General features: G+C 40.5%; 1 protein-coding gene across 1 annotated transcript in view; it reads left to right on the top strand.

Moving 5' to 3' along the window:
- The window catches only part of LAMB4 (laminin subunit beta 4), a 108,116-nt gene extending 89,760 nt beyond the window's left edge, over nt 1-18,356 (top strand). The window contains exons 30-35 of the mRNA XM_025379850.1: nt 1,367-1,574; nt 4,612-4,750; nt 7,974-8,147; nt 9,761-9,914; nt 17,425-17,838; nt 18,148-18,356. Coding sequence (XP_025235635.1) covers nt 1,367-1,574; nt 4,612-4,750; nt 7,974-8,147; nt 9,761-9,914; nt 17,425-17,564 — 815 coding nt within the window. The 3' untranslated portion in view covers nt 17,565-17,838; nt 18,148-18,356. The remainder of the gene's footprint in view (nt 1-1,366; nt 1,575-4,611; nt 4,751-7,973; nt 8,148-9,760; nt 9,915-17,424; nt 17,839-18,147) is intronic.
- Nucleotides 18,357-18,614: the final 258 nt, after the last annotated feature.

Below are 18,614 nucleotides of genomic sequence, written 5' to 3'. Positions count from 1 at the left end.
GATCACTTCTGTTCCTATGTGATCAATATTTGTATATAATGACTTATAGGCCCTCACCTGACGGCAAGCCCCCTGAGGATTAGATCCACGTCTAGTTCATCTCTAGCTTCCCTATAGGAATTGTAGATGTTCAGTAAGTAGCTAGAGAGTGACAAATGGCTTTGCTGTAACACAGGGGTATCCAATCTTTTGGCTTCCCTGGGCCACCCTAGAAGAGGAAGAATTGTCTTGAGCCACACATAAAATACACTAACACTAACAATGGCTGATGAGCTAAAAATAAAAATAAAATCACACACAAAAAAATCTCATAATGTTTTAAGAAAGTTTACGAATTTGTGTTGGGCCAAATTCAAAACCGTCCTGGGCCACACGTGGGCCCTGGGCTGTGGGTCAAACAAGCTTGCTCTAACAGTTCATCTTCCACTTTAGTTCTCAATAGGGGCCAAATTTACTTTTCTGGAAAGTAGAGCATGGATGTATTTGAAAGTTTCTTTGGTGGGGCACAGTGGCTCACATCTATAATCCCAGCACTTTGGAAGGCCAAGGCGAGCAGATCATGAGGTCAGGAGATCCAGACCATCCTGGCCAACTAAATAGTTTAGTACAACTATTTTGTACTAAAAATACAAAAAAATTAGCTGGGCATGGTTGTGCGTACCTGTAATCCCAGCTACTCAGGAGGCTGAGGCAGGAGAATCACTTGAACCAGAGGTTGCAGTGAGCCAAGATTGCGCCACCACTGCACTCCAGCCTGGCAACAGAGTGAGATTCTGTCTCAAAAAAGAAAAAAAAAAAGTTTATTTATAACATGCTATTAACATGTTCCTTTACTCTGTATTGTCTCACTCCAATCCCAGAATAGGCCTTTGAGTCTAGTATCAGGTACAATTACCCAATTACATAGATGACCAAAAATCATGAGCCTTTTTAATGTCATGGAGGACCAGAATCCAGTTTTGTTGATTTCAAACGCAGTGCTTCTCCAATGTCTCATTCACTGTGCTTGAATTTTCATGACAGGTATCTAAACATGTTAATTGCTTTTGAGTATGTACTTATAATAAATCTTTCTCAGGGCATTTTGTAGAATACACACAATGTTCCAAATCTGTAGTATTTTGTTTTTCCAGCAAGCACTTGTTCAGCAAGTATTCAGCACTCAGCCAGCAGTGTTTCTTCTAGAGACAAGGGACAGCTGAGGATGAAGAAGAATCTATGGGACACCTACAATCTAATCCCTGTATTCTAGGAACACATAATCAAATCCTAGTGCAGTTGGCTGAGACATCATTGTGGTTATACTTTTAAGATACAGTATTTGTTAAGGAGACATGATTACCTAAAACCCTCCTTCTTATTTAAGAGGAAAACATGCCTCCAGAAGACATCGAGAAGGTTGCAAATGGTGTACTTGACATTCACCTACCAATTCCATCCCAAAATCTAACGGATGAAGTTAACAAAATACAGAAACTTATGCAACTCTGTAAGGATTACAGGTCAGATGAAAACAGGCTAAGTGAAGAAGCAGATGGAGCCCAAAAGCTTCTGGTGAAGGCTAAAGCAGCTGAGTAAGTACTGTATTAATATTCTTATCTTGCTCTAACAGACCATCTGCTGAAAGGACATCTGGAAAATATTCGCTTAGGGAGCTATAGCATTCAAATGAAATTACCTTCTGAGAGTTCAGTGTCCAAGTTGAGGGCTGAGCTCTCTTTGGAGATACCCCAGGAAGCTGGGTGACTGGGCGGCAGGGTTCAGGGATGCTTTCTTCCTATTTTCTTAGACTCAAAATGCCTTTCCAGTGGCCTGATACCTTTTTATACCAATAAATGTTAAATACTCATTATATGCCAATATTTTAACAGGTGGTTGGAATATTGGTATAGTTTTTCCCTTATTTATATTTGGTATTTTCTACTAAGCAGTACTTTGAAATCAAAATCTTTTTAAAAAGTCTGATAGTTCACTCCCTCAGTACATTCTCAGTAAAAAGATATTAAGTTGTTGCAAAAGTAATTGCAGGTTTTGCCATTGAAAGTAATGGCCAAAACCGCAATTACTTTTGCACCAACCCAATGTAATGATGGGGAACAGAAGAAATGGACACTAGAGTTCCAGGAATACTGCAAGATGAAAATGATATCTATGCTAGACAGAATTAACTAACTCTTGCCTTTTGTCCTATTGACTTAGCCAACCAAAAAAAAAAAAAAAAAAAAATCATGTTGATGTTTTTATGAGCATGGGGTGCTGTGGGTCAGGGTTACAGGATCAGTTAGGTGGTGGCCATCTCAGCACCCCCCATCACTGAGATCTGACCCATTGTCACTGTCTCATCATCCACATGTACAAACGAAGTGCACCAGATTCATCCAAAAGTCCAACTCCTTCCAGGTTTAATATTTAAAACCAGGAAGATTAACTGCATAGCAATTACTTAAGGATTAAGTAGGCCGGGCACGGTGGCTCACGCCTGTAATCCCAGCACTTTGGGAGGCCAAGGCGGGCTGATCACTTGAGATCGGGAGTTCAAGACCAGCCTGACCAACATGGAGAAACCCTGTCTCTACTAAAAATACAAAATTAGCTGAGCATGGTGGCACATGCCTGTAATCTTAACTACTTGGGAGGCTGAGGAGGAGAATCGCTTGAACTGGGGAGGCGGAGGTTGCAGTGAGCGGAGATGGTGCCATTGCACTCCAGCCTGGGCAACAAGAGCAAAACTCTGTCTCAAAAAAAAAAAAAATCAAGTAGTCACACAGCAATTAAAAGTGATACTGATGGGTTGAGTGAAGTGGCTCAGGACTGTAATCCCAGCACTTTGGGAGGCCGAGGCAGGTGGATCACTTGAGGCTAGGAGTTAGAGACCAGCCTGGCCAACATGGCGAAACCCTGTCTCTACTAAAAATACAAAAATTAGTCAGTATGGTGGCATGAGCCTGTAATCCCAGCTACTCGGAAGGCTGAGGCAGAGAATTGCTTGGACTTGAACCTGGGAGGCAGAGGCTGCAGTGAGCTGAGATCGCACCATTGCACTCTAGCCTGGGTGACAAGAACGAGACGCCATCTCAAAAAATAAAAAAAGGTGATAAAAGATGTTTAATAACAGGCAGAGATTCTTATAGTTCAATGGTAGTGCTTTGTAAAAAGCAGATAACATCCAAACTGAACAGGAAGTTGAAAAAAAAATCAGGTAACAATTTATACATGAAAGAGGATCTGAATTATGAAAATAAAAAATTTTGCTACAATATCCTAACATTTTAAAAGACGGCAAGATTACTGGCTTTTTTCCCCTTCTTACATTTTGTTTTTCTTTTTTGGGTATTTTCTAAATTTGCTATAATAAGCAGTACACTGAAAATCTTTTTCTTTTTTTTTTTTTTTTTCCTTTTGAGACAGGGTCTCAATCTGTCATCCAGGCTTTAGTTCTGTGGCACGATCTCAGCTCACTGTAACCTCCACCTCCCGAATTCAAGTGATTCTTATGCCTCAGCCTCCCGAGTAGCTGGGATTATAGGCATGCACCACCACACCCAACTAATTTTTTGTATTTTTAGTAGAGATGGGGTTTCACTATATTGTCCAGGCTAGTCTCAAAGTCCTGGCTTCAAGCAATGTACCTGCCTCAGCCTCCCAAGGTGCTGAGATTACAAGCATGAGCCACCATGCCTGGCCTGCAGTAGTAAATTAAAAATCTAAAGGAAAAAAAGAATATAATAAAAAGATAATGGTGGCAGGGAATAGAAGAAATGGACACCGGTACCCTAGGAATATTACAAAAATGAAATGCTGGTGACAGTGAGATGATGAGGAGGGAAGGCTCCTGAAGTTTAGAAAGGGAAACAGATTACCACTGGGAGGAAAGGATGAGCTGGGTGATAAAGGGAATATTTTGCAATTTAGCTAACTCTACTGTGGGCACACACATTTCTAATGATGCTTCTGCAAAGGTCTATCTGTTATTTCACTCCCTCAGTACATTCTTCTCAAGGTGGTTTTGAGCCCACAGATCTAAGTATTTGGTGATTGTTGACTTGAGGTGAGTTCCTTTCTGCAGAAAGACTATATCACTTGAAATGCTTGTGATTTTAACCTCTGACTGGGCTTCTTAGTGGCTGGAATGTCAGTGAAGCTTAGCTAACTCTGAATAAACAAGCCTGAAAATGCAGGGCCTGTAGTCCTCTCTTTGCTCTCTGTGGGGCCTGTTGACCCTCCCAACCCCCACTCCAATAGAGATTGAGAAAGTGTAGCTCACATTTAAGACATCAGGGAAACTAGAATTCACAGGATAGTTTTTATGTGCAAACCTCTCTGCTTATGACAAATCAAAAGAAACAAGACCTGTATCCTTAATTTCCATATTTAACAAAATCTGTGTCTACTGGGTATGAATATATACGTGTGTGGTGTTTTCTTTTGTTGGCATTTAAATATACCTATTTCTCAAAATGAAGACTTCAGCACTTTCTCTTGTTTAAGAGTAATTTAAATTTGCTTAATAATTCAGTAAAGTATTTGGTTGAGTCAAATGAACTCTCTCAAGGTGAAATAAGTGAATAATTATGTGTTTATCTAATCTGATGTGTTAATATCTTACCTTAGGAAAGCAGCAAATGTTCTATTAAATCTTGACAAAACATTGAACCAGTTGCAACAAGCTCAAATCACTCATGGACGGGCAAACTCTACCATTACACAGCTGACTGCCAATATAACAAAAATAAAAAAGAATGTGCTGCAGGTATTTGTCCTCTTTGAAACTAACCTGAAATAGGTTTTGAGGGTAGAAACATCACAGTACTTTTTACGTATGCCAATGCTATGCTTGCTTTACGAGTCTGATGGGATTATTATGAGGATAAAATAAGATTTGGGTAGTATTATGCATGTATTTAATGTTCTACAGAGCACTTCTCAGCATCGTCGTATTAATTGTGACCAATTCTGGGGTTATACCAAGGCAGGTACTAACACCAGCTTCGAAATGAGGAAACTAAGACTCAGGAAGGTTAGGTGATTGCCTAAGGTCACACAGCTAATTAGTGGTAGATATGAGGTCAGAGCATCTCCCTTCTGACACCAGGCAAAGGAACAGACTTTTTAAAAGCTCACAAACCAAAGAAATGAGAGTTCACTGTTGTAAGGTTCTTGTAATTAAACGTGCATGAAATCTCATCAGAGTATCCTAAAACTAAAAAAAAATCTCATCCAAAAGAAATGCTCCATTTGGCCAGGCATGGTTTCTCACACCTGTAATCCAGCACTTTGGTAGGCTGAGGCGAGTGTATCAATTGAGGTCAGGAGTTCAAGACCAGCCGGGCCAACATGGTGAAACCCCATCTCTACGAAACATACAAAAATTAGCCAGGCATGGTGGCGGGCACCTATAATCCCCGCTACTTGGAAGGCTGAGGCAGGAGAATCGCTCTTCCCGGAGGCGGAGGTTGCGGTGAGCCGAGATTGCGCCACTGCACTCCAGTCTGGGCAACAGAGTGAGACTCTGTCTCAAAAACAACAACAACAGCAACAACGAAAAGCAGAAAGCAACAGAACAGGAAGTAATACACCAGGAAATAAAGGGATTGGATAGGAAGAGGTTGCATATATAGGGTAGCAAAAAGGAAGGCCCCAGGATTTCCCCTTCTAGGCATATACTTAGAACAAGGGATAGCAAAACATGACCACAGGCTGTATTGTCTATGGCTCCTTTTGCACTGCAATGACAGAGAGTTAAATATTTGGGATAGAGACTTTATAGGCCACAAAGTATAAAGTATTTACTAGCTGGCCCTTTACAGAAAAAGTTTGCAGGCTGCTGCTCTAGGCAAACCACCACATATGCCCAAAGGTACAGGAAGGGACTTTCATTTCTAAAAATATGGTGAGCCAATATCCTAAGGAACCCTGGTAGTTGAAAAAACACATGAAAATATTAGATTGGCTATTTAGATTTTTTAATGCATAGCTGAATTAGTAAGAAACTTTTGATAGTCTCAGAGGCCAAAAATGACAGGAAAGCATGAATTCAGAGGTAATCAAGCACTAACTTGACAGCAGGCAGCAGGCATCTGCCAATCCCTGGAGCATTAAAGCTTTGGGTTTTAATGGTCCCCATGTATGTAAGACAGAAAGCAAAGGCCGCACAGGAGGCAACAAGATTCTTGCATAGAACTGGGACCCCAAATGGCAAAATCCTTAGTGAAATGTTAAAATCTCTCTGTCTCTCTCTGTCTCTCTTTCTCTCTCTCTCTCTCTCACACACACATGCACACACAGACACACACACAGAGCCAGAGCCAGTAGAAAAACTTGCCCCTGGGTTGGGGAGTAACATCTCCACTAAGATTTGCTAACCACAATTTGAGGCTCCCATACAATTTGGAGGCTAGAATTTACACTACCTGGGTGGCCCTCAAAACCCTAGTATCATTTGAAGTAGCCCTGGGTTGGTAATACTCCCAGATGCCTGATAGAGGCAAACAAAAATCCACTCCAAAGGAATGACCTTAAAACCTAGCCATCAAGAATTTCCCCCAAACATGTAAATACAAATTGCCTCTTTAGATTTTTTTTTTTTTTTTTTTTTTTTTTTTTTTTTTGAGATGGAGTCTCACTCTGTCGCCTCAGCTGGAGTGCAGTGACGCAATCTTGGTTCACTGCAACCTCCACCTCCTGGGTTCAAGCAAGTTTCCTGCCTCAGCCTCCTGAATAGCTGGGATTACAGGCACGTATTACCACGCCCAGCTAATTTTTATAATTTTAGAAAAGACGAGGTTTCACCATGTTGGCCAGGCTGGTCTCGAACTCCTGACCTCAAGTGGTCCACCTGCCTCGGCCTCCCAAAGTGCTGGGAATACAGGCATGAGCCACTGTGCCCAGGCACAAATTACCTTTAAACAAGAGTCATCAGAAATAATGAACAGCAAAATCAGGACACAAGAGACAGAGGATATTACCATTATTGGATACAGAATACAAAATAAGAATGTTTACTATGTTTAAGAAAATCTAAGAAAATATGAAAGTGTGACCAACAAACAAGAGACAAGCGCTAACAACCAGCTATATTTGAAAAATATTTAAATAGGATTTGATATGATCAATATAGACATTGAAATAAGAAACAGGCATAAAGTATTATTACTGTTTGTAAGGGGAAAAAATTAGAAGCCACTTGCACCAGCTGGAGAATAGAAAATACATTGTTATATGTTCAAACAATGGAATGCTTTAAACTGGTAAAAATGAATGAACTAGAGCTATGTAGATTAGCTTAAATGACCTACATAAGCATAATTTTCATAACTTTTCATTTTAGAAAATCAACTTGCAGAAATATACAATACATTTGTATAAGGTGAAAAAATTTAAATACTATATATTGTTAGGAATACTGCATAGGTTGTAGAAAAAAACCTACAGAGATACATGGAATGACAAAAATTAGATTCAAGACAGTGGTTGTCTTTGAGGGGAGAGAGAAGATATAATGGGGAGTGGTACGCTGAGGGCCTTAGTGCATTGTTAGTGTTCTATTCTTAAACTGGCTGGTGGGTACATGGGTATTTGTTATATTTTTTATTTTTTATTTGTTGTTGTTGTTGTTGTTGTTGTTGTTGTTGAAACAAGGTATCTCTTTGTCACCCAGGCTGGAGTGCAGTGGCACAATCATAGCTCACTGCACCCTCAACCTCCTGGGCTCAAGCAATCCTCCTACCTCAGCCTCCTGAGTACTGGGACTACAGGCACACACCCCACACCAGGCTAACGTTGTATTTCTCAGACCCTTTTGAATGTCTGAAATATTTTATTATAACATTTTAAATACATGCAACAGAAAAAGTGAAGGCACTATTTTCTTTCCCTTTACACCCAGCATATTTTTCAAGGGGTTAATATATCATTTATCTTCTTGTTTGTTTCATAAAGAGATTGTCCCTTTCTGGTCTTTAAATCAACAACAGGCTGAAAATCAAACCAGGGAAATGAAGAATGAGCTGGAGTCAGCAAAGCAGCGATCAGGGCTGGAGGATGGACTTGCCCTGCTGCAGACCAAGTTGCAAAGGCATGAAGACCACGCTGTCAATGTGAAAGTTCAGGCTGAATCTGCCCAACACCAGGCTGGGAGTCTTGAGAAGGTCATTAGTTCTACCACTGCCACCAAGAGCAGAAAAACAGAGCTTCTTTGAAAGATAGTCCTTTAACCCCAGATTTTTGTGCCATTTCTCAGCGTTTCCTTTGTGCTGGTCCATGACTCAATGGTATATCTTCGAGGGGATCCTGATACACAAAGGATCTTCTGTCTGTAGATGGCAGAAGTCCCTGGCCAAATCGTGTTGGAGTGTTCCCCGCCACCCCCCATCTCTCTATCCTGTTACTCTTAGTGGTGTCCTGGTCAAACAGTCCATAAATCAAATTTGCCCTGAACGTCCAAACTGTCACAATTTATGTGGTTTGTCTGAATTGCATGTATTTGCCCTCTATTCTCATTCAGTCACACAACATATAAAGAAAACAATAAATGAAAGTCACCTGCCAAAGAAAATACATCAATTTACAAAAATCAGAATGAGTTAATTAAACGGTTGTGGAAAGTAGACCATTAATTTAGGTTGCTGAAAGAACCTATCAGCTCATTTTCCTCGCAAGAAATCTTTGGTTGGTTGCGTTAATATAGTTGCCTAAACAAAAGAAAAATGTTAGTGTTTTTACAATTGGTCTATTCTCCTGCTTTTAATTCCTAACGTGCTGGGTAAATTTTCCACTGAGAGGAATTGAGAACATTTTCTGTGGAACAGAGATTGAGAAAAGTTCTTTTTTTTTTTTTTTTTTTTTGAGACAGGGTCTCGCTCTGTCACCAGACTGGAATGCAGTAGCTCAATCTCAGCTCACTGCAACCTCTGACTCCCTGGTTCAAGCGATTCTCTTGCCTTAGCCTCCTGAGTAACTGGGATTACAGCCACGCACCACCACGCCCAGCTAATTTTTGCATTTTTAGTAGAGATGGGGTTTCACCATGTTAGCCAGGATGGTCTTGATCTCCTGACCTCGTGATCCGCCCGCCTCAGCCTCCTAAAGTGCTGGGATTACAGGCATGAGCAATCACACCCAGCCAAGAAAGGTACTTTCTACTCACCCTGTTCCCACTTCCATATTTCATTTCTGGCTCTGGCCTTTATTCATCTACTTAAGCTTCTATGTTGTCAACACACAAGCTAACCCAAAGATTTCCATTCTATTCAAGGGAGGTCTCCATACTACACTTCTACTTCCCCACCTGCCTCCCTTCCTACCTCATTTCTCTCTCACCTTTTTGCCAACCAAATAACATATCCTTGCTGTTTCTAAATCTTCATCACTCACTCTGTCCTTCATTTTGCATGTACAACTGATTGAACTGAACCAGAGATTTGTCAAGGATGGGATTGGGTCATTTCTGTCTTCCACATCCTACCTTAACATAGTGCAGAACAACCAGTTGGTGCCTCAGAAATACTTGCCTTAACACGCAATAACAATTGCTATTTTGAACAAAGAAGTTTTATTTTTAATAGAAGATGAGATTTTTTTCAACCTGGAAAAACAAACATGCAAATAAAACTCTGCTGGAAATATCAGAGTGACTCAAGCGTATTGACTGGATTAAGGTTTCCTCTGTATTCCTTCTATGAATGGTATTAGGAGAATCATCATGCATATAGGTACCTGCTTTATACATGTTTTCTCATGATGTGAGTGTTGCTTGTTACAGGAATTTGTTGAGCTGAAAAAACAATATGCTATGCTCCAGCATAAGACAAGCACTACAGGACTAACAAAGGAAACATTAGGAAAAGTTAAACAGCTAAAAGATGCTGCAGAAAAATTGGCTGGAGATACAGAGGACAAGATAAGAAGAATAACAGGTATCTATTCTTTTATCCATCCTGCCAATTTGATAATAACATCCTGGTACTCTACCTTACTAGTAGAATTTATACCAATGTCAGCTTACAGTTTTATCACATGAGTCCACTGAGGAGAAAGAAGTCGAAATTGGTCTTGTGTTTTGGGGACTGTGAAGTTAACAAGCCTCTTGCATGGATTTGCCTAGAAAGGTTAATGAGCATCTGCCTTGCATTAGTCAAAACAAACTGAGATTTCCTTGAAATGCCCTTTGTTGGTTGGGCACAATGGCTCACACCTGTAATCCCAGCACTTTGGGACCCCAAGGCAGGTGGATCACCTGAGGTCAGGAGTTCGATATCACCCTGGCCAACATGGTGAAACACCGTTTCTACTAAAAATACAAAAATTAGCCGGGCATGGTGGTGGGCGCCTGTAGTCTCAGCTACTCAGGAGGCTGAGGCAGAAGAATTGCTTGAACCTGGGAGGCGGAGGTTGTGGTGAGCCAAGATGACGCCACTGCACTCCAGCCTGGGCAACAGAGTAAGACTCCATCTCAAAAAAAAAAAAAAAAAAGCTTTTTTTTTTCTAACTTTGTTCTCAACTCAACTAGGGGTAAGATGTCTGAAGACATTTTTGCTTGTCGCCCTAGAAGGAACTACTAGCATGTAGTGGGTAGAGGGCAGGGATGTTGCTAAACATCCCACAATGCACAAGACAACTGCCTAAACAAACAGTTATCTTGCCCAGAATGTCAATAGTGCTGAGATTGAGAAACCCTGTTCTAACCTATGTTGTTTATTTTTCCTGTCATGAAAGTAACTCTCGAAAAGAGTCAATATAATCTAGGGCACTAGGTCAGATAGCATATATCTTTGGATAGCAACCCAGAAAGAATCATATTCTGGACAAGAATTTTGATCTAAATGGACATTCTGATGCACACAAAGTGTTGTAAACATAGAATACAGGCTGGGTGCAGTGGCTCACACCTGTAATCCCAACACTTTGCGAGGCTGAGGCAGATGGACTGCTTGAGCCAGGAGTTTGAGACCAGCCTGGCCAATATGGCAAAACTCTATCTTTGCTAAAAATTAAAAAAATTAGCCAGGCATGGTGGCATATGCCTGTAATCCCAGCTACTTGGGAGGCTGAGACAGGAGAATCACTTGAACCCGGGAGGCAGAGGTTGCAGTGAGCTGAGATCATGCCACTGCACTCCAGCCTGTGCAACAGAGAGAAACTCTGTCTCAAAACAAAATAAAATAAGAAACATAGAATACATACAATCAGAAAGCTAATCAGAATCTTTTTTTACACAATTGATATTTATGATTTTTGGGGGCAATCATCATGTCCTTGATCTCTAACCATCAAGAAATATCAGATGATGATTGTATAGTTACAATATACCCCTGGTTGTATTTATTATCTTCCAAAACTTTAAAACTAGGAGTATAAGTAACTCTCAAAATACTAAAGTAACCAAAACTCCTCACTTATAAATGCCTCTTTTTTAAATTATCAAATGAGTCTTTGGTCTTACAACCCCTTATATCATCACTATGACATGAAAAAAACTGAAAATGGAACATTAGTATGGGCCAAAGTCAGGAAAAATACATACCAAACTGCTAACATTAGTTATCTCTAGGGAGGCAGTGGGAGTGAAGAAGAAACCACTGCTTCTTGCACTTATATAATTGTTTTTAAAGCAGCAGGCTTGTGGATAATTTTTTTCATTTTTAAGTATTTTCGTTAAAATTTTGTTTTAACTACAAAACACTAAGAAAGATTTAGAAAAACAGATTTTTGTAACCTTGCATTCCATAGACAATACTATGAAAGTCAGTTTTTTCAATCCTAGAACTTGGTCCTTACTATAGGAGCAAAAACATGGGGAGAATATTTCTGTCCTGTTTTTATGTCATATACAAATTGTTTCCACTGATCCCCATTGACCACAGCTTTTATAGTTCTTGAAATTAGATTGGAACTATAAAAGCTACAGAGTGGCTTTTACAGAAGTTGAAGCTACAGAGCTTCTCAGGGAGGTCTAAAATAAGGCATTCTACTGCCTTTTCTCTTTTCCTTTTGAGGCTGTTTTCAGAACTCAGCAAGATAGAAAAATGAGACATTGATTTGGCTGTCTTCCCCATGCTGCCACTTGAGAAGGGGCTGAACCACAAGGCTATGCCTGTTCCCCTCTGTTAGGAAGAGGAGCCTCTGGATCCCAGAATGGAGTCCTTGGCACCAACAATGTTGAGAGAGTGGAGAATGGATTCCAGTCTTCAGCCAGGGTCCTTCCACAGAACTTGGTGTCAGTCTGGGTCCCAGCAAGAAACAGAAAGCATACTTGGGCATAATTTTGGATAAAGTATTTAGAAGTGGAGTTGTCTCAGTCATTCATTCACTGCATAATAAATTACCCCAAAATGTAATGGCTTAAAATAACCACCATTTCTTTTTTTTCTATTATACTTTATGTTCTAGGGTACATGTGTACAATGTGCAGGTTTGTTACGTATGTATACATGTGCCATGTTGGTGTGCTGCACCCATTAACTCATCATTTACATTAGGTATATCTCCTAATGCTATCCCTCCCCACCCCCACCCCACAACAGGCCCCAGTGTGTGATGTTCCCCTTCCTGTGTCCAAGTGTTCTCATTGTTCAATTCCCACCTATGAGTGACAACATGCAGTGTTTGGTTTTCTGTTCTTGTGATAGTTTGCTCAGAATGATGGTTTCCAGCTGCATCCATGTCCCTACAAAAGACATGAACTCATCCCTTTTTATGGCTGCATAGTATTCCATGGTGTATATGTGCCACATTTTCTTAATCCAGTGTGTCATTGATGGACATTTGAGTTGGTTCCAAGTTTTTGCTATTGTGAATAGTGCCACAATAAACATAGATGTGCATGTGTCTTTATAGCAGCATGATTTATAATCCTTTGGGTATATACTCAGTAATGGGATGGCTGGGTCATATGGTATTTCTAGTTCTAGATCCTTAAGGAATCGCCACACTGTCTTCCACAATGGTTGAACTAGTTTACAGTCCCACCAACAGTGTAAAAATGTTCCTATTTCTCCACATCCTCTCCAGCACCTGTTGGTTCCTGACTTTTTAATGATCGCCATTCTAACTGGTGTGAGATGGTATCTCATTGTGGTTTTGATTTGCATTTCTCTGATGGCCAGTGATGATGAGCATTTTTTCATGTGTCTGTTGGCTGCATAAATGTCTTCTTTTGAGAAGTGTCTGTTCATGTCCTTTGCCGACTTTTTGATGGGGTTGTTTGTTTTTTTCTTGTAAACTTGTTTGAGTTCTTTGTAGATTCTGGATATTAGCCGTTTGTCAGATGAGTAGATTGCAAAAATTTTCTCCCATTCTGTAGGTTGCCTGTTCACTCTGATGGTAGTTTCTTTTGCTGTGCAGAAGCTCTTTAGTTTAATTCGATCCCATTTGTCAATTTTGGCTTTTGTTGCCATTGCTTTTGGTGTTTTAGACATGAAGTCCTTGCCCATGCCTATGTCCTGCATGGTATTGCCTAGGTTTTCTTCTAGGGTTTTTATGGATTTAGGTCTAACATTTAAGTCTCTAATCCATCTTGAATTAATTTTTGTATAAGGCATAAGGAAAGGATCCAGTTTCAGCTTTCTACTTATGGCTAGCCAATTTTCCCAGCACCATTTATTAAATAGGGAATCCTTTCCCCATTTCTTGTTTTTATCAGGTTTGTCAAAGATCAGATGGTTGTAGATGTATGGTATTTCTGAGGGCTCTGTTCTGTTCCATTGGTCTAGATCTCTGTTTTGGTACCAGTACCATGATGTTTTGGTTACTGTAGCCTTGTAGTATAGTTTGAAGTCAGGCAGCATGATGCCTCCAGCTTTGTTCTTTTGGCTTAGGATTGTCTTGGCAATGCGGGCTCTTTTTTGATTCCATATGAACTTTAAAGTAGTTTTTTCCAATTCTGTGAAGAAAGTCATTGGTAGCTTGATGGGGATGGCATTAAATCTATAAATTACCTTGGGCAGTATGGCCATTTTCACGATACTGATTCTTCCTATCCATGAGCATGGAATGTTCTTCCATTTGTTTGTGTCCTCTTTTATTTCATTGAGCAGTGGTTTGTAGTTCTCCTTGAAGAGATCCTTCACATCCCTTGTAAGTTGGATTCCTAGGTATTTTATTCTCTTTGAAGCAATTGTGAATGGGAGTTCACTCATGATTTGGTTCTCTGTTTGTCTGTTATTGGTGTATAAGAATGCTTGTGATTTTTGCACATTAATTTTGTATACTGAGACTTTGCTGAAGTTGCTTATCAGCTTAAGGAGATTTTGGGCTGGGACAATGGGGTTTTCTAAATATACAATCATGTCATCTGCAAACAGGGACAATCTGACTTCCTCTTTTCCTAATTGAATACCCTTTATTTCTTTCTCTTGCCTGATTACCCTGGCCAGAACTTCCAACACTATGTTGAATAGGAGTGGTGAGAGAGGGCATCCCTGTCTTGTGCCAGTTTTCAAAGGGAATGCTTCCAGTTTTTGCCCATTCAGTATGATATTGACTGTGGATTTGTCATAAAGAGCTCATACTATTTTGAGATACGTACCATCAATACCAAATTTATGGAGAGTTTTTAGCATGAAGGGCTGTTGAATTTTGTCAAAGGCTTTTTCTGCATCTATTGAGATAATCATGTGGTTTTTGTCTTTGGTTCTGTTTATACACTGGATTACATTTATTGATTTAAGTATGTTGAACCAGCCTTGCATCCTAGAAGCCCACCTGATGATGGTGGATAAGCTTTTCGATGTGCTAGTGGATTCGGTTTGCCAGTATTTTATTGAGGATTTTTGCATCCATGTTCATCAGAGATATTGGTCTAAAATTCTCTTTTTTTGTTGTGTCTCTGCCAGGCTTTTGTATCAGGATGATGATGGCCTCATAAAATGAGTTAGGGAGGATTCCCTCTTTTTCTATTGATTGGAATAGTTTCAGAAGGAATGGTACCAGCTCCTCCTTGTATCTCTGGTAGAATTCTGCTGTGAATCCGTCTGGTGCTGGACTTTTTTTGGAATAACCACCATTTCTTACTTTTCCGTGGGTTGCCTGGATGATTCTTTGGCAGGTCTCACCTGGGTTTCTCAAGCAACTGCATTTGGCTGATGGCCTGTTAAGAGCTGGGTGTGGCTGAGATGCTGGCACTCTCTATACGTGGTCTGCTATCCCAGGCTGCTTTACAGCATGATTGTTTCAGGGCACCATAACTTGCTATTGGTCAAAACAATTTACAAAGCCAGCCCAGATTTGGGGGTGTGGGAGTAGGAATAGGGTAAGCAGACTCTACTTCTTGATGGGAAGAACTACAAAGAATGCACAAGAATGAAGGGAACCCACTGAGGCTGTGGAGGTACTTGGTGACTAGCAGCAGTGAGAAGGCATTAGCCTGTCTATACCTGAAGGGGCCAGGGAAACAGGAACATTGCCAGAGCCCTGTGAACACAAGAGTGTTAGGAAAGAGGCCACCCTACAGGAGCCTGAGGGATGGAAGAACTGCCCACACCTCTGTGCTAAACTGGGATGGAGACTGCTCACCCTCCCATCCACTGACCATTTGTTGGCACTGTCCATTGGCCATGTGTGAATGAAAGCCAGAGGTCAAGAGAGCCAAGTGCTGTCATCCAGGAAGGGTAACTTTCCAGAACACAGATGAGGATGATGAATGGGTCTGGTGTAACCAGCTCAATGATATTAACTTTCCTGGTACAAACAGAGGCCTTTACTTTTCCTTTAGTTCAAATATGGTTTCAATGTCGAATCCCCTTTTCAATCCCAAATGACCTATATTTGAAAGTTTCGGCCAGGTGCGGTGGCTCATGCCTGTAATCCCAGCACTTTGGGAGGCCGAGGTGAGTGGATCACCTGAGGTCGGGAGTTCAAGACCAGCCTGACCAACATGGAGAAACCCCATCTGTACTAAAAGTACAAATTTAGCCAGGTGTGGTGGCATATGCCTGTAATCCCAACTACTCAGGAGGCTGAGGCAGGAGAATCACTTGAACCCGGGAGGCGGAGGTTGCTGTGAGCTGAGATCATGCCATTGCACTCCAGCCTGGGCAACAGGAGCAAAACTCTCTCAAAAAAAAAAGAAAGAAAGAGAGAGAGAGAGAGAGAGAGAGAGAGAGAGAAAGGAAGGGAAAGGAAGGGAAAGGAAGGAAGGAAGGAGGGAGGGAGGGAGGGAGGAAGGAAGGAAGGAAGGAAGGAAGGAAGGAAGGAAGGAAGGGAGGGAGGGAGGGAGGGAGGGAGGAAGGAAGGAAGGAATCTAGTGACAGAACACTCACCACCTTCTACAGCAGCTCTTTTGTCTTTGAGCAGCCATCCTAGAGAGTTTTTTATATTTAGACAAAATCTTCCTTCACAGAGCTTTACCTGCTAGTTTCCATTTTATTTCCTCAGGATGACAGAGAACACATTTACTCTGCTTTCCTAGGTTGGTCCTTCAGATACTTGAAAACAGCCATGACACATGCCCTGAATCTGCCTTCCTCATATGAAACATCACCAGTTAATTCAATGTTTGTTTACAGGACAGTTTCAAGTATCTTCAGCAATCTGATTCTTTTTTCTAAACACATGTTAGTTTGACAATTACTCCAAACCAACTTGGTATTCATGTGTGATCTGACCAAGTGAAGTGAGACATTTACCTTCCCTCTTCTAGAATTTTTGCAAAAACTCTAATGTCAGAGTTTCTTTGCAAAATGCTGCCTCACATTATTAACTGTAGCTCTCTGTGCATCTTGTATCCACTACTATGGGCTCCTTGTTAAGGTTTACTAGAATTTCCAGATATTTATTGAATGAAGAATATATAAATGAATGTATAGATGGATGGATGGACAGATGGATGGATGTATGGATGGATGGATGGATGGATGGATGGATGGATGGATGGATGGATCAATGGATTAATGGATGGGTCAATGGATGGGTCGATGGATCAATGGATTGATGGATGGATAGGCGTGAAGCCAACAAAGGCATCACTTAGCTGTTACTGTTCAGAGACTTCAGTATCAGCAGAGAAGAAGAATGAACACATGAAAGTCAGTCTTTTTTTCTGAAAGACTGGAAAACACTAAAGTAAAGAACATGTTTTAAAATGAAGCTAAAATAATAAGAACAAACCTTTGGAAATATAGCACTTCAGCAAGTCCCATCAAGGATGTTATCTGTCTTTTCATTTCTAATGAATTCTAACCAACTACAGCCTCACATTGATAAATGCCTTTAGATATAAAAGTTTTTAGACAAAAATGTCAGTTTGCTCTAATTTATATGAAAACCTTGAGAAACCTGATGAAAATAGATGTTTTATCCATTGACTCAAAACAGAAAACTAAATATATCTTTGAGAGGCGCGCAAATCCCTGTGTTTGGTATAATGTGGATATCCAGGAGGAATCTATCAAATGGAAATGTATCATTTCTTTCGTTTTCTACTTTCAGATTTAGAAAGGAAAATCCAAGATTTGAATCTAAGTAGACAAGCAAAAGCTGATCAACTGAGAATATTGGAAGATCAAGTTGTTGCCATTAAAAATGAAATTGTTGAACAAGAAAAAAAATATGCTACGTGCTATAGCTAGGCAGAGTTAAAGTGCAAAAGCTTGTGCATTTGTTTCTGGTTTCTGATGTACAAGCCCATGGGGCTCTGTTGAACCTGTGAAATACTGAGAATGTCTTCTACCTTCCTTCCCCACAGCCTGTCCTTATTACACACCTGCTCAGTGTGGTTGGAGGTTGAAATGCCACCAGGAAAATGCCACTTCATAATTGAAAGGGGAAAGTAATGAGATTGTCTCTGGTTTCAGAAACCTTTCCTCTTGCCTTCCTTTCTCTTTCCTAACTTAAAAATAACAGGTTCCGGCCGGGCGCGGTGGCTCAAGCCTGTAATCCCAGCACTTTGGGAGGCCGAGACGGGCGGATCACGAGGTCAGGAGATCGAGACCATCCTGGCTAACACAGTGAAACCCCGTCTCTACTAAAAATACAAAAACTTAGCCGGGCGAGGTGGCGGGCGCCTGTAGTCCCAGCTACTCGGGAGGCTGAGGCAGGAGAATGGCGTAAACCCGGGAGGCGGAGTTTGCAGTGAGCTGAGATCCGGCCACTGCACTCCAGCCTGGGTGACAGAGCGAGACTCCGTCTCAAAAAAAAAAAAAAAAATAACAGGTTCCATATAACAAGTAGAAATTTAAGTAAGTACTCTACTTACTAATAATCATTTCAGTCAAATAAACCTAAACATTAAATAAATGTCTCCAATACTAGGATGGAATACATATGGATGGCATGTACTAGATTGTCCTATATTTTATGTTTATTTGGATTTACTTTTATTTGCAAAACTATTCTTTTGTGAATAAACTGCATAGAATTCAAAATGTAACTTGCTTTTATACCTACTTTCCTACACACTCATTCTCAACCAGGGGATTCTATTTTCCCCAAATGGCACTGGAACAATATTCAAAAAGATAAATATTGAACTACTTCTCCTCATTTATCAGTGGACATTTTTTCTGTAAAATGTGTTGCTTATTTTTAAAAGACTAGCAATCATGTTCTTATTGTTTAGTATAAAAATCATATTGTCTCATTTCAAAATGAGTCTGATTTCACACTAACATTTTTTGCAT

The sequence above is a fragment of the Theropithecus gelada genome, chromosome 3 (genome assembly GCF_003255815.1).
Source record: "Theropithecus gelada isolate Dixy chromosome 3, Tgel_1.0, whole genome shotgun sequence".
In the NCBI taxonomy this organism is placed as follows: domain Eukaryota; kingdom Metazoa; phylum Chordata; class Mammalia; order Primates; family Cercopithecidae; genus Theropithecus; species Theropithecus gelada.
Note: the sequence above shows the minus strand (reverse complement) of the source record. Positions and strands in the feature narration are given on the sequence as shown.